General features: G+C 41.0%; 1 protein-coding gene across 3 annotated transcripts in view; it reads right to left on the reverse strand.

The window, feature by feature from the left end:
- Positions 1–1,194: 1,194 nt before the first annotated feature.
- supt5h (SPT5 homolog, DSIF elongation factor subunit) overlaps positions 1,195–16,525 on the reverse strand; it is a 62,020-nt gene continuing 46,689 nt past the window's right edge. For all 3 annotated transcript variants that reach the window (XM_069909008.1, XM_069909007.1, XM_069909009.1), the window contains 11 exons: positions 15,428–15,553; positions 13,718–13,802; positions 13,045–13,155; positions 10,638–10,740; positions 10,010–10,137; positions 9,461–9,566; positions 9,143–9,301; positions 8,163–8,331; positions 7,555–7,758; positions 6,465–6,560; positions 1,195–2,976 (listed from right to left, as the gene is read on the reverse strand). In XM_069909008.1, coding sequence (XP_069765109.1) covers positions 2,794–2,976; positions 6,465–6,560; positions 7,555–7,758; positions 8,163–8,331; positions 9,143–9,301; positions 9,461–9,566; positions 10,010–10,137; positions 10,638–10,740; positions 13,045–13,155; positions 13,718–13,802; positions 15,428–15,553 — 1,470 coding nt within the window. In that variant the 3' untranslated portion in view covers positions 1,195–2,793. The remainder of the gene's footprint in view (positions 2,977–6,464; positions 6,561–7,554; positions 7,759–8,162; positions 8,332–9,142; positions 9,302–9,460; positions 9,567–10,009; positions 10,138–10,637; positions 10,741–13,044; positions 13,156–13,717; positions 13,803–15,427; positions 15,554–16,525) is intronic.

The following is a 16,525-nucleotide window of genomic DNA, read 5'->3' on the forward strand; positions in this document are numbered from 1 at the left end:
GATTCACCACCCTCTGGGTCAAGAAATTCTTCCTCATCTCGGTCCTAAATGGTTTGCCTATTATCCTCAAACCATGGCCCCGGGTTCTGGATTTTCCCATCCTTGGAAACAGCCCATCTGCATCCACTCTGTCCAGTCCTGCCAGAATTTTATAGGTCTCCATGAGATCCCCTCTCAATCTTCTAAACTCCAGCAAGTCCAATCCCAATTTGCGCAATCTCTCCTCCTAAGTCATTCCTGCCATTCCAGGTATCAGCCTCTGCACTCCCTCCATTGCAAGAACATCCTTCCTTAGATAAGGTGACCAAAACTGCACACAATACTCCAGGAGGAGTATTGTACTCAGAAGGAGGTTTCCTGACCAACAGTCAAAAGGGGTTAATTGGATATTATGACTTCTCTGGTTTCCCTTACTGGGCACCCTCCAACCATATGGCATTAACATCAATTTCTCCAATTTCTGTACCCATCCCCCCCATCCCCAACTTCTTACCTTTCCCCAGCTGTCTCTCTCTTTTGGAGGCAAAATCAATTTTCACCTTTCCTTATTATCTCCAATTAGCACCTTTGGACTGTTGGTCTGAACTCCGGTCCCTGCCAATCTTCAGTCTTCACCCAGATGCCTTCCTGTCCATCTACTCATAAAGGCCTCAGGCCTGAGACGTTGGTAATAGATCTTTACCTCCTATGAATGCTGTGAAATCAACTGAGTTCCTCCAGCATTTGTGTTTTTACTTCAATCAGTGTCTGCGGATGCCCGTCTTTCATTCCTTTTAATAAAGGACTTGCCCGTTTTTAACCTAAACCCTGAGGGAAGGCTCAGGCCCAAAATGATGGTAATATCTTTACTTCCTATGGATGGTGTGAGACCTGCTGAGGTCTTCCAGTGTTTTTACTGCAATCATAGCATCTGTAGACTTTCTTTCACAAAAAATAACTTTTACCAATCTACATCTCTTTATGAACATCCATCTGGTTTCCTCCCCATCCTTTTCAGCTTCCCACAGTCCAGGGAGAAAAATCCCAGTCTAACCAGCCTTTCCTTCTAATCCAAGCCTACCAGTTCTGGTAACATTCTCATGAATCTTTTCCACTTCCTTTCCAGCTCAATGACATCTTACCGAAAACTGGGTGACAAATGTGACCAATGTCTTGTACAGTGAATCCCCCTCTGTCAATATAATGCAAGACCTCAAGATCTGAAAGTCGTTTTTATTGACTCCCTTGAGAACAAATGGTTTACAAGCTCAAATATTGGCCATACAAATGGTATTCCCAAACCCACAGAAATACATTTTACATTAGGGTACATTCAGCAAACAAATTAGCAGAAGCAGATTCTAGCAGTGGCCATTTATTCAACATTAACCTGATCTAATAGTTGAATAGAACCAGGCTTAACATTTGCAGCTTTTCCAATTTTCATTGTTTTTAAACTGTATACCAGACAAAGATAGACATTTTGGGGCAGATATTTTTCAAGTCATCTTTTTCTTTTTAATAATCATTTATGCAATAAAATTAAGGTGAAAGAGTCCAGGGTTTCCTCGTGCTTTGCACTTTGTTGATTTGTTCCCATGATGCGAACCGCTTAACTGACATTATATTCAGTAATCTTGTGAACTTAATAAACAGTCATCCTGATATCTTAAAAAATATAATTACTGGAGACATCGCAGGCAGATTCACACCTTTTGGAAATCGTCCATCAGATGATCTTTCCTAACATCTGTAGAAATTTTGTGAAATTGTATCTGAACAAGATACAGAATCAGTCCCTACACTATCCAATTTGGGATAAACTTCAATCTTTCCTCAGTGCCCGTCCAATTAAAACCTACAGCCTGACCCGCTGACAGGTACATTTTTGTACACTTTCGGACAGTTTCTCCTCGCTGGCAGTAGATACCCACTCTCTGCCTCCGACACAGTCACAACCAATGCTGGAACACTGACGCAGATTCGGTTTACATTTTGTGTTGCGACTACTGGCAAAATGAATGCAATTAGAAGGGATTAGAAAGAATAAATTGGGAACCGAGACAACCAATGAGGAATAAATTCCTGTCCTTTAATCCCACTTAGCCTCATTGCTTCACTCTTTTTTCTTCCCTCCCAACTCCTACTTCTTTAAAGTAATTTTATCTCCAACTGCATCGAGTTAACTGTTCCTCCCTCTACAGATGCTATCTGACCTGCTCTGTTTTGTTGGCATTTTATTTTTACTTCCATAGCTGCTCCAAGCCTCTGGAGTTTCACTTTAGAATTTTGAAATCCTGTGCAGCTTTCAAACTATCTTCCAATCTTTCCAAAAGCAAGTGTAACATACAAAGCTTTCAATAGAAATTTACACAAATAACTATTTTCGGCTAGCATATTTTAAAAAATAATTGCAGCTTTTGTTTTGTCAAAATGGTCTACCCTTTCATGCATCCTCTCTCACCGACTCAAATGCTCTAATTACAAAAATAGCTTTTAGGATCTTCCTGAAGGAGGGCCATTCAACTGCTACAAAACGTAATTATCTGTTAAACCAGAGACTCATTTTATCCCTCTCATTACTTGGGATAAAACCATCCTTTACCATTCAAGTTCCAAGCAGATTTCTTATAAAATGTACAGCCACTTTTGGTTTTTTTCAATGCCATTTATCAATTTGCTCTAACAGCAGGTTGTTGCTATTTCTGGTCTTTGTGAAAACCTCTGCTAACATCTGCCCATAATAAGCAAGACATTATCAAAACAAACAAACAAAATAAAAATCTGAACAAAACTTCAAAGAAGAGAGTACTATTACTTTCGACTATATACATCTTTTCCAGACGACGCCGATCCTTCTTCATTCAGGATCCCAAGAAATCTCAGGTTGAGGATCCTCAGTTGGTCATCCAGTTCCATTCGTACAATTCCATCCTCACCATCGATACTCAACAGCATGCCTGTCGCTTCCCGATCTTCACCCAGAATCACCTTGACCTGCAGGTCGAAAAATTATTGAGAGCAGTCAGCAAGTTCATTATTATCATGCAACAGTAAAGTACAGCTGGACGAAACGCCGTTCTTTGGTCCTCGCTGTAAAAACATGTACACCTATATAGTCATAGCATACATATTTACCAGCGATTTGTATGCATTACATATATAAAAATAAATATGATTAAATATTAGATGATCAGAGGAATTATATGAGCAGCTCATCAGTTATTCAGCGTTCTCACTGCCCGTGGGAAGAAGCTCTTCCTCAACCTGGTGGTCTGGCTCTGATACTCCTGTATCTCTTTCCCGATGAAAGCAGCTGAAAGATGCTGTGGGTGGAGTGGAAGGGATTCTTAACGATTTTGCAAGCCCTCTTCAGCCCGGTAAATCACGCTAATGGAGGGGGAGGGAGACTCCGGTGATCCTCTCTGCCACTCTTGTGATCCTGTGGATTGACCTCCGATCTACTTCTCTGCAGCAACTGTGATGTAGCTGGTCAGGACACTCTCAATAAGAGTTCTTGTAGAAAGTTGACAGGATAGTGGCTGGTGGCCTTGCCCGCTTCAATCTTCTCAGGAAGTGCAGTCATTGTTGCACCTTCCTGACAGGCGAAGAGATGCTGTGCATCCAGGACAGGTCACCAGTTAAGTGAACTACAAAGAACTTGGTGCTCTCTACTCTCTCCACTACAGTTATTGATGTGTAGCAGAGGGTGGTCATCCCTAATCCTCCTGAAATCCACAATTAATGTTCCTATTGGATTTGACTTTAAATTCCTCCCTGCTATGGAGAGTCTCCCAGGGATCTGATCCACACACCATCCACTGATCAGTGATCTGCTACTGACAGGCCACCCTTCCTTGTGAACATTTGTCCAGTAATGCAGCCAAAATTCCAAATTATCTCAAGAATCAACAGAGGGAGCCAATGTGCAACAAATCCTTCCACTCAACGTACTCTGCGAGGTTCCAAACACTCAGAATTATGCCACTGGAAAAAAGAGCTATTGTTATATTGACTGGGAGTAAAGGTGTAGGAGGTATCGGGAGCTCCAGCCTAAGGGCAGCTGGGGCTGAGTTGAGAGTCGGCGTTGGGAGCTCAAGCCTAAGGGTGGCTAGAGCTGAGGTGAGAGTCGGCATTTGAATCATCGGGGGTTCTGAGGGGTGGGCAGATGAGGCGTTGCAACCTCCAGTGGGCAAGCTGCTGGGGCCCAGGATATCGTGATCAGCCAAGGCATTGGGAGCTCCGATGGGCGCGCAGCCGAGACCCAGGCAAGAGTGTTGCTTTGGCTAGTGTCAGTTTGCCCTGCCAATCCCTTATTTCCCCAAAGGTGGCTGCGGGGACCAGCGACATACTACATAAAATATTGTGCTGGTCACAAGGCTTAATGGATATCAAGAATATGCCAGGTCCTATTTAAATGTGAAATTCCTTTATTCTATTTAAATGTGAAATTCCTCTATCATGTAAAAATTTATCTAACCGAATTTTAAATATGTTTAATGAAGCAGGCTCAACCACTTCCCTGGTTAGAGAATTCCAAACATTTACCACTCTCTGGGAAAAACTATTTTTCCTCATCTCTGTCCTAAATCTACTCCCCCAAATCTTGAGACTGTGTCCTCTCGTTTTAGTTTCCCCGGCCAGCTCAAAAAACCTTCCTGCATCTATCCTACCCATACCCTTCATAATCCTATATGTTTCTATCATGTCGAGTATGCTACAGAGAGCTCTTTAAAATAAACCCCAAGCATTCCTTGTGGTGTAGAGAGCAAATCGCTATGCTTAGTTTTTGAACGACTACAGTCATCATAAAAGGTTACTTTCCAGGTAATCGAGAAAGCAAATGGGGATGGTGGCCTTCATTGTTTAGGGTAATGACTTTAAGAGCAGGGAGGTTCATCTGCAACTGATGAGGCCATACTTAAGAGTACTTTATCAAATGAATTGATAAGAAAGGAGCAGAGAGACTGCTTCCACTGGGAAGTGTGACGAGAGCTCTGGGACACAGCCGCGAGACTCAGTTGATCTAAGACAGACATGAAGAGGAACTGCTTCTCCCAGAGTGCAGTGAGTCCATGGAATTCTCTACCCAATGAATTAGTCGAGTTTAAATGTATTTAAAGAAATAGATAAATATTGAAATAATAGGGGGAAATTAAGACAGGTAGGTGGAGCTGAGCATTATTTTTATCATCTATGGCCGACTACTGCTCTTATTCTCTTTTAAGAGAATTATGAATTATGAAGTATGGAGTATTAGTGCAGGAAGAGTAAAATCATGATTTCACGTGCTCCCATTTATGAGGTAACATGATCCAGTTGAGAGTCAAGTTCCTCAGTTCCGTCGCTACAATGAGTTTGAGATTATCCTTTGATATTATTTTACTTCCTATCACTTAGAACTAAGCCATGGGCTGTTTATGCTGGTGGCTTGCAACAAAATAGAATCCAAAAAAAAGATTTAATGGACATTCTTTACAAGTAGGAGGCAGTGGAAGGTTTCAACCCCACTCCTCTACACTTGAGCAGAGAATAAAAGGTAAAAGATTCACAGCTTAATAAAAACAAAGAAAAATGGGGGCAGAAGTAGGCCATTCAGCCCTAGGTCCACCTGCTCTTCCATTCAACACAATCATGGCTCTTCACCCAATTTCAATGCAACAACAGATGCTGAAAATCTGAAATAAAAACAGAAAATGGGGATGGTGGCCTTCATTGCATTGTTCGCTGGAAACAGTGAACAGGTCAGGCAGCATCCATTTAAGCCTAGGTCTCTTCATCAGAGACGCATGTAAGTTTAGGTAGTGGAATATATGGGAGGGAGAGGGTGAAATAAAAGGCATTTCTCTGATGCCCTCTTTCAAGCTCCACTTCCCCCCCCCCCCCCCCACTCACCCCACCACTCCTCTGCCTAGCCCTTATATTAAAAGTATCACATAAGAAGGCCCTTTTTAAAAATTATAAATTAGATGAAATAGAAGTTGTGCTTTGAGTTCTGGGGGGAGGGGGACAAGACAAATGAGAGGTCAGATGTTTACATCCAGATGGATAAACAGGGTCCTGCCACATGCCTGTTAACACAACAGTAGCAATATCACTGGTTGGAAAGACTGGAGAGGCTGCAGAGAAGATTCACCACGATGTCATTTTGGAATGCAATATTTTATTTCAAGAAGATCCGATTTCCTTGGGAGAGGTAGCCGATAGAAGTGGACAAAATTATAAAGGGACATCAACAAGTTGGAAAGTGAGAAATGTTTTCTCATCGCTGAGGCATCTAAAACCAGAAGACATAGCTTAGGGGGAGGAGTAATACTGTTAGAGGAGATATGTCAAATTTATTTCCACTCAAAGGGTGGTCAATATAGGCATGGTGGACTGAAGGGTCCAAAATACTGTACAATTACTTTGGTCAATGTGAGTTGTTTTAAATGTGCGATATAATTCAAGTAAACTAATTAAATGACCAACCAACTGGTTCTTACCTTATCATTTTTCACAGGGGTCACGGGTTCAAGATGTTCACTTGAGATGCTGACCACTTTGTCGGTGGTTGATAGGTACACAGAGCACAGCCCACCCTGAAGCATAAGAAAGGTTCAAACTTTCATCAAACTTGTACACACATTTCAGCAAATGCAGAGCAGTGAACATTTCCCCTCTCGCACCACCTGAGTACTGATTTTCTCTGAGGTTTGAACGTTCTCCTTGGATTTCCCGTTTGATCCAATTTCCAGCCACATCCCAATGATGCACAAATTAGATACAACAAAATGATACAACTAATTGTGTGTTAATTAACCATTGTAAAATGCTCCTAGTCTGTAGTAGAGTGTCAGATGTGAAGGAAACGAAAGATTAAGAAGGTATAAACTTTGTATTCAATTTACTAAATCCTGATCAATATATTTTGATCTTGTATTTAAACAAAATTAATCATGCTTAATTATAACATTATGTACAACACAGTATAAATTTATAAAGGACCAGTGGAAAGTGGTAGTGGCAATAAAACACATAGGTGCACAATTTATAAAGAGTGTAGGAAAATCCCAGAGAGAGAGAGAGAGAGAGAGCACGATGGCAGAGAAAGGGCTGTATGCATGGAGAGATGGAGGGGTTTCTCTGCCACATAGAATTCTGGGAGGTCAGGTCCGCTATCACGCAATGTATCACTCAGATGTCACCGGTGGAGGATAGGCATCCCTCTCCCTGGAGATCCCTGGTGATGAGTATTAAAGAATGCAGAGAACCGGTTAATAGTAGTCCCATGTGAACGGCAAAAACAGCTTCAACTGGTTCACTGAACAGCCAATTCAGTGGCTGAAAAGGGCTGAAGAGAGGGGATCAAAGGCAATATAAAAATGTTTTGCAGTATATGGCCTGAGAAGGTGAAAATGGGAGGTATTCTTACAACAATTAAGTACAGGTATCTGGATGAGCACTGGAAACACAAAAGCTAGAGACCAACTGCTGGTAAATGGAATGTATAGATGGGTACTTGATGGACATGGGGAGCTGAAGAGCCTGTTCCTGAGTATGCAATTCTGACAGCAACACAGCAATGATACATACCGATACACTGCGGATGACTCCCGTCTGCCCAACAACCTGCGCGTCCAGGTACGTGTCCCGGACTTTAACCATGATGTCCGTTGTTACCCAGTCATTTGACCCTTGATCGATGCTGGAACCTGGTGTGTGGGGATTGTAGGCACCCGGGGATGGAGCGCCAGGAGTCATTGGACTATATCCAACAGGGCTCGGACTTGGACTTGCCTGAAACATGAGAAGCCCAGAAAAAAACAAGGAGACAAAAACAATGCTGTTTATGCTCAGTAAAAATATAATTGTTTCCTAACAGTTGTTTTATGGGAATCAAGAATATGAGAACAAAACTGGTAGAAGATCAACCATGAGCTTAACGACTGGCAGAGCAAGTTCAAGGGACCAAATGGTCAACTCCTGCTCCCATTTCTTATTCTCTTTCACATTTAATCATGGCTGTTAATGTACAAGTCCTGACATACTCAAGTTCAAATTTGTTGTTGGAGTACACACATGACAAACCCATTACATCATCCCAATTGCTGCATCGTTAAGATAATTCAACAGAAGTCAGAGTTCTGGATTTTAAAAAAAGTCATGCATAAAATTTGCACACCATCTGTCTTAAAACTGACCTGGTATGCCATAGGTGAAGGTGTTGGGTGATAGCTGGCTGGTGAGTGAGTATTCTGATAGCCCACAGGACTTGGTGCAACCTGGTGATAGCTCTGAGGACTGGGGCTGGGCTGGTAGGATCCTTGAGGGGATGGAGCCGCATAGGGAGAAAATTGGTCGGTGTTGTACCTGAAAGCAATGATAAATGATGTCGCATTAAATCGTGAACAAGTTCCAGTTCATTATCACGCTATGCCTGCTAAGGTGAGGAGGTTTTGTTTCACAAGCAATTCAACAAGCCATCTATAACCACCCAAGTAGAAGAGTAAGAGCACATTTTAGTGAAAGATCAGTTTGTACACAGCGAGGACAGGATGGGAACACAATTGGGAGATTCATTCACACTGATGGATATGAGGAAAAAACTGTCTTTACACCTGTTGGTGCACAATTTCTCATTCGAACCAGGAGGGGGGGGGGGGGGGTAGGATGGATCCTTCGGTACATTGACTGCCTTGATGAATAATTATCCTGCTTTATGTATTGTTTGTTATATCTGGTTGTGTGTCTGCGTGTCTTGCACCATGGTCCAGAGAACACTGTTTCGTCGGGTTGTACTTGTGCAATCAAATGACAATAAACTTGAGTCAGCGGGAAGTGTAAATGGAGCTGATAGGAGGGAGGTTTGTGTGATGTTCTGAGCTGCACACAGAAGCATTACTTACAAGTAACAACAAATACAAACCATTCCAAAATTTACTTCCCCAGTACCTCAACCAGTCTCTGGATTGGGAACATGCTAAATAAATTGGGCAGGAAGGAAGGATCACTTGGAAAATAACACTGGCATAGTATTGTGTAATTCTAAACATCTCATTGCCTATTTCTCCATATGTTTTTATTTTCTCAGATATAAAGGAGACAAAATGTTCATCTTTTTGAGAAAAGAGGACCCATGTTACAATTAATGACTTCATTAAGATTTTTTTCAGGAACTTACATTGCTGGTGTCCCAGGGGTTTGTGGGTTGTATTGGGGATTAACCTGCGGAGATGGAACATCTGTGTAGCCTGGAGTCTGTGGGTTGGGTGTTCCACCATACGCCTGTGGAGATGGCGTGGGTTCATCATCATAAGGGAAGTCATAGTCTTCTTCATTTCTGTGACATTAAATAAATTTCTTTTTAAAATGGGTAGTTGCAGCCTAAATTTGCAGAGAATTAAAATGCACAGGTAATGTACGAAAAGATAAAACCACATCATGCGTCTTAAACAGTTTGGAACCAAACTGTACAGTTAAGGTTTCATGAGCTGCTAACCTGGAAGGTGTGTTAGGATTGTTAGGATCCCAAGCACCACTCTGTCCTGGTGTTCTGCTCCCATCATGAACTGGTGTCTGAGAACCATAATGAGGGGTTCGACTCCCTATAAAAATGGAAAGTGATTTCAGAAATTTCTCTTCATATTCGTCTTAAGCGGCTTTACCTTATCCTTTGACTGAGTTTCCTGATCCTGTACACTGTGGCTATCAGGAATATCCATCTGACATCTAATCTGTCCAGTTGTGTTGGAGTTTTGTTGTTTTCTGTGCAATCTTCTCTCATTTTTCTAAACTCTAGTAAGGTGAGTCTAATTGATCCATTCTCTCGTCATATGCCAGTCCTGCCATCCCAGGAATCAATCTGGTCCCAAGTTTGATTGACAATTTTTTTTTAAATGAGCAACTACATCCATCAATTTTCTCAGAATATTTTTCAGCACAGCCAAAACTCCTCGATAATGATGCCAAGTATCTAATTACATTGACCAAAGGGCAATGGAAGGAATTGAGAATGGAAGGAAAACTCCATCCGGTTGAGGGAACTTACCATCATGTAAAGGTGTCTGGGAGCCATACATAGGTGTCCGAGATCCAGAACCATACAGTGGGGTTTGGGACCCATACAGAGGTGTGCGACCATATGCCGATGTCAAGCCACTCTTCTTCTTTGAGTCCCTGAGAGTGCAAATGTTAAATCATTTATTATTTACCAACAGCTAACTTGAGAAATCGTTTATTTCACTGCCTCTAGGATTAAAGGATATACAAAATGCAAAATTAGCAATATTAAATTGTATGAATTATCACATGTATAATATGTATACACACAATATCTCAGATTAGCCAGGATCAGGCTGAACAATTTCCAATTACATACCAATTAAGACTAGAGCAGACCATTCAGCCCCTCCCCATTTTGCATGTTCCCCAACCCCAGTATATTACTGTAAGTAGTCACCATCCATTTCCAAGTTGTCAGTGAGAATCAACAAGCTGTTCCTTGGAGCATCACAGACACACCCAACACGCTCCCAGAACCACACCTGCCTAACTCTCATTCTGGGCACTATGAACATCAGGGATTAGATCCAGCTAATTTAATTTAGCACATTCCATATGTGCACCGGGCACATTCAATTCCTTAAAGAAATCTTTCACTGAAATTCTGTACTTACACTGTCGTGAGGCGCTGGCGATCTACTGAAATAGTTTGGCAGGTGGAATGAAGTTCAACTCGAGCAGTTGATTCTGTTGCATCCTTTACTACACCGATGTAACCTGTGGAAACAAGGTTTGTCTTTTGAACAAGTACAGCCCCGGGAAAGGAGAAGTCAGTGGGCATTGAGGGAAGGATACTGCAATGGCTGAAATCACACACAGCAAAAGGCTGGTTGTTGGAGGTCAATCATTCCAGTCCCAAGACTTCACTGCAGGCATTCTCATTAATTACCTCTGTTCAAAGGTCAAAAATGAGAATGTTCACTGATTAATGAGCAATGTTTAATTCCATGCATAACTTTATAATGTGCCAACGTGCACTCAGAACTACTTACCTTTCAGGTATGGACCGATGTGTGGCAAGTAACATGAAAGTCTGCAAACACCGTGATTAAAGTAAAAACACGATGCTGGAGAAACTCAGCAGGTCAAACAGTGCATTTTATAGAGCAAAGATGAAGAAACAGAACCAACATTTCAGGCCTGAGCCCTTCATCAAGCTATACCTTGATGAAGGGCTCAAGGCCAAAACATTGGTTATGTATCTTCATCATGCAACTAATGTGTATGACAATGTTCATCTCTAACATGTAACCATGACACGTGAAATTCAACCACATTTCAATGGCAGTGCCCCCATAATCACTCCTCCTCACTGATGATCAATACAAGCACACCTCAAGAATGCGTGCTTAGCCCATTGCTCTACTCACTCTACACCCATGACCATGTGGTTGAGCACAATTCAAATGTTATCGACTTCAACCACAGTGTCTGAGGATTTTTGTGTTTTACTAGCCATATCTATATTGTAATCACCTAATGATATCCCAAAGCCTTTAAGTACAAGGTTTAAGTCAGGAGTGCAGTTCCAACAAACTTGACACCATCCAGGACAAAGCACAATGCTTAACTGGCACCCAAACCTTCATTTCCTCCTCCAATGGCATACTGTGGCTGCACACTGTCTACAAAACATACCGTATATGCCGGTCTATTGGACAATCCTCGACACTGAAAAATTTCACCTTAAAATCGAGGTAGTCCTATATGCTGTGTCTAAAATCTGAACCTTGGCGACAAAGTCTCAACACCGCTGCCATCTTCCTGCCGGCTCCAATGCAATCTCGCGCATGCCCTGTTAGTTATCAGCGAAGTCTCAGCACTCCTCCGTGAGGTCCATCTGCCCAGTCTGATTGCCATCTACTCTGCACAGGCTTTAAATAGTCTATTACAGGAACCAACAATGGTTTACTTTACAACATGCAAATAAAATGAAAACCTTTACATGGTCATTTGTTATTAAAATATTGTGATTTACTTTTAACGGCATTTACTGGTCAGCTATTAAGTGCCAGATTTTAGGGTCGTTTTATACAAAGGGCATTGCTCAAAATCTGCATTTTAGGTGGAAATTCCAGGTGTTGTCCTAATTACCAGCATATACAGTATTATAGATGCCCACCTAAGCTACTTTGACAGCACCTTCCAAGTCACAAAATCAAGGAGGTCAAGAGTGACAAGCTCATGAGAACACAATTGCTTGCAGTTTCCCCTTCAAGTCCCACACCATCCCCTATTTGGAATATAATAATGTTCCTTCATTGTCGCTGAGGCTAAATGCTGATTTTCCCCATTCAAGAGTGCAGTAGGACAGCAGTAGGACAGCAGCACATCACCACTAAGGGCAATTAAAAAATCCCAAGATGAAATGGTGTCATTTTCAAAAGCATCTTCTGAGAAGAGGGCTGAAGTTGAAATACTGATAATTCATAGAGAATGAATAGTTTTGAGATTTAATTTATCAACATCTTAACCCAAAATGTGGTTTCATCCCTTCAAAAACTTAAAAATTCAAACCAATGGCTAAGTTAAAATCTCAGAACAGAGACTGCTAGAATTTTACATGCCAAGGATATGAAGAGATATAAAATCAGAGGACAGAAGAGAAAAAGTCAGGCAGGATCTTACTGAATGGCAGCAAAGATCAAGGAATTGAATGGCCATCTACCATTCAATGATCTCCAACTGCTCATGACAACTGCTGGACAGATATAATGCCACACATACAGTATGAATCAACTGACAGGAAACAATGTAGGTGTAGCCACTAAAATGAACAACAAATCTATTGCCTATTAATTATTAAGATTTTTATTCTGCAATTATTGAATTGTTCACAGTTTCCATTGAATTTTGCTTCAATGGTTTTTAAAAATTTGATACATAAAAACTTGGAGGGACAAAATTCTGCTTCAGGAACAGCTATTACCACATGGAAGTCGAGCATTTTGTGTGCACAATATCTTGACCAGATGATCTTCACAAGTTGGGAGTTAATTTTGAAGTCTGTTTCAGACAAACCTTTATATGGCCCTTGTGAAATGCGAACTGTCTGTCCGATCAAATCATTGTCTCGGCGTCCTCGACCGCGGCCCATTCCCCCTTGCCCTCCAAATCCGCCGCCTCGCGGGGCTGCAAGATAAAATAATCATCTGATTCTGGAATTGCAAAAAGAAAAATCAATATACTAGGAATAAAAAATGACAGATAAAGACCGTACATCAGCATGGAACGATGATAAATGCATAAAATGTAAGGCAAGAAACTGAAATAAAACAAATTATTGCTTCTAACACACTAAAAATACAAGATAAATTTTAATTTACATTTCAAGTTTGGACTTATTAATCTACTCATAGTAAAATCTAACATTAAATTAGATCAAGGGCTTGCTATATCCTTACAGGGCTTGCCATTGAGCATTGCAAACATGCTCTTGGGACACAATCTAGGTTTCTCGATTACAGTAAAATCCCTGTTATCTAGAATTCAACATATGGCAAGCCCAAGCAACTGGCAAAAAAAAGGAAATAAAAGTTTAAAGAAGGGCAACTTTTCAAAATTAAGGACTACAATACATTTTTTTTCCAAAGCGATGAGATGGAAGAGAATGCTATGCCATGTCGACTTCACTGAACAGCATGTGTGGAAGCAAACCAAACTTCAGTGCCCCTTGTAGGCAACATTTACTCACCTCCTCCACTAGGGTGCATTGGACTGCTTATCCGGGGACTCATAGGAGCAAAACCGCCCACTGTGAAATTTGTAACGTCCCTGGGCTGAAATGGAAGTAAAACCACCAAATCAGAGGAGTTTTTAAAAACAGATACTGAAGTGTGAAACAAAACAGATGATGCAGCTACCACATGGCATCAGAAAGCATATCCCTGTCCTGAAACAGCGAGTGTTTCTCTACCAATGCATGATGCTTGACCTACTGACTACTTCCAACTTGTTCTGTTTTTAAAGCTGATGAACTGTTTGTCCATATTGATTTTCAACCAAGATCAAGGCGACTCCAGTTAAAGCAATTTGCTGCATGGGATTAGTTTAATATTAGTCTTCACCACTCACAGAATGGTTCCACAGGGAATGGGTATGCCCAGTAATTTGGATAGGCAGCCAAACAAGTTCGTCAGCAGAAAATCAGCTCAACTCAGTCCTTGTAAATCAAATTTGCCGCCGTGGGAACCCAAAGACAAGTGGAGAAAGAGGCGCTTGGAAACAACGACATACCTCTCTTAATTTGAAAGTGGTTAAGGCTGAGGATAGACCGTAAATTAAACTCCTGAATCGGGGAAAGGCTGATTTCAATAATGATAATGGAGGACCTGGCAAAAGTCATCCGTTACTTACAAGCGAGTCTACGTCTGACAAGTGGGCATCATTAAATAGCAAAACAGTAATGGTTCAGGGCTGATGCGCTTCTGTAAATGTGCAAAGACAGAAACATTGGATGATAAGGATTAGATAAAGGGGAGAAAGGAAGCAGGTATGGAGATGTGAAAATTGGGTAGGTGGTAGCACCTCAGGATACAAAGTGCAAGTAAGGACTTTGAAAAATAAATTAAGAGAGCAAAGAGGAGGAACAACATAACAGATGATAGTGATCCACTTGAAGTCATGTTATTAGAGTTCAGCAAGAAGGTAAGCTGGAGAAAGAGTCAGGGACCAAACAGGCAATCTGTGCATGGAACCAAAAGACATAGGCGAGGTCTTAAATGAATGCTTCTCAACCCTATTCTCTAAGGACATTTTAGTTGAAGAATTCAGAGGTGGAGATGATGGAACTGCAGAATAAGTTATTATCCAAACGAATGTGCTAATTAGGTGCCTTAACTGGCTTAAAAGCAACTAAATCCGAGATTGCTCGTGGGACAAGAAAGGAGATTACAGGGGCTCTGACAGGAATTTTCAAATCTTCTCTGGTCACACAAGTAGTGCCAGGTGACTGGAGAATTGAGGGAAAGGCCAGGTAATGACAGGTTGGTATGTCTAACTTCACTAGAAGGGATATTAGAAGCAACCTGAGGGAGATGACTCATCTGCACCTGGGAAAACAAGGATTGATGGACAGTCACTGTGGCTTTGTTAACAGGATATGAAGTTTGAATTAATTTATTTACAAAAGCAGTGCAGTTGGCATGACCCATACCTGCACTCACCATATTTGGTAGCATTTTATATCACTACTTGACGTTGAAACTACCTTTGAAAAAACTTAGAATATAAATTTCCTGTGCTAGGATCTTTAGCACCAACCTGTACAAGGGGCATAGGAAGCACAATACCCTTCCCATCTTTTTATAAAAATAAATAAATAATTTCTCAATCACCTTAGGGAATTTTTATTTAATTTAAGGCTGTAATTATACCTTATTTTTTAAAAATGTGTTTTGCTGACCTTTGCTCCACCAGCAAGTACCAAGTGGCGAGTTTTGCAAACAAACATGCCACCATTTTCCACCAACTTCTTACAGTGTAGAAAGGCAAATCCACGATATAAGTGTCTAATTTCACCTTCACGGCCCTGAAAATTAATTTGGCATTGGATTAAATATTGTTTGCTTGCATACTTTGGCCAAAGCTACACATTTCTCTTACAGAAAATGGGTTGCTAGGTGAATTTTGTGTGAATATTAAGTATCAAAGACTTGGGAGAATAATATTATTTACAGAAAGAATAGCAATAAAGTGAATAAAATATACAACAGATCGACTAGTGGCTGAGAACAACAAATTAACAATATTAGTAAAGGACATATTCAGACTCTTATTTTCAATTAAATATTCCGAAGTTTGAGTTTTCACTTACATATAGGAATAACCTGGCTTTATACATTTTTGCTTTACTTTGAACCCTTACTTCGATAATGCTATTGGTGAAGTATTTAAGTGTCTATGTAACATTCTCACTTTAATTCATCTGAATTGTGGAATAATTTGCAATCACATTACAGCTTTTTGTTGTCCTTTTTAAAATTGGATTTTGAGTGATGGATGTTGGGTGACGTTCCTACTTCAGGTGTATCTGGCAATCCAGACGCGGTAGCACAGCAAGAAGAGCTATTGACTCACAGTACCAAAGACCCGAGTCCAATTCTGACCTTGACGGTGTTTGTGAGTTTACCGGTTCTACCTGTGACCTTGTGGGTTTCTTTCCACGTCCCAGACTAATAAAACCATAGAACAGTACAGAAAACAAGCCCTTCTAGTGTGCCATATTATTATTCTGCCTCGTCCCACTAACCTGCACCCAGTCCATTGCCCTCCATACCCCTCCCATTCCAGGTACCTGTCCAAATTTTTCTAAAATGTGAAAATTGAGTCCACATTCACTTCAGCTGGCGGCTCGTTCCACTATTCTGTGTGGAGAAGTTCCCCTTAAACCTTTCCCTTTTCACTCTTAACCCATGTCTTCTGGTTTGTATCTCACCTAACCTCAGTGGAAAAAGCCAACTTGTATTTTCTCTATCTATACCTCTCATAATTTTGTATACCG

This window comes from Narcine bancroftii, chromosome 13 (assembly GCF_036971445.1).
Source record: "Narcine bancroftii isolate sNarBan1 chromosome 13, sNarBan1.hap1, whole genome shotgun sequence".
Taxonomy (NCBI): domain Eukaryota; kingdom Metazoa; phylum Chordata; class Chondrichthyes; order Torpediniformes; family Narcinidae; genus Narcine; species Narcine bancroftii.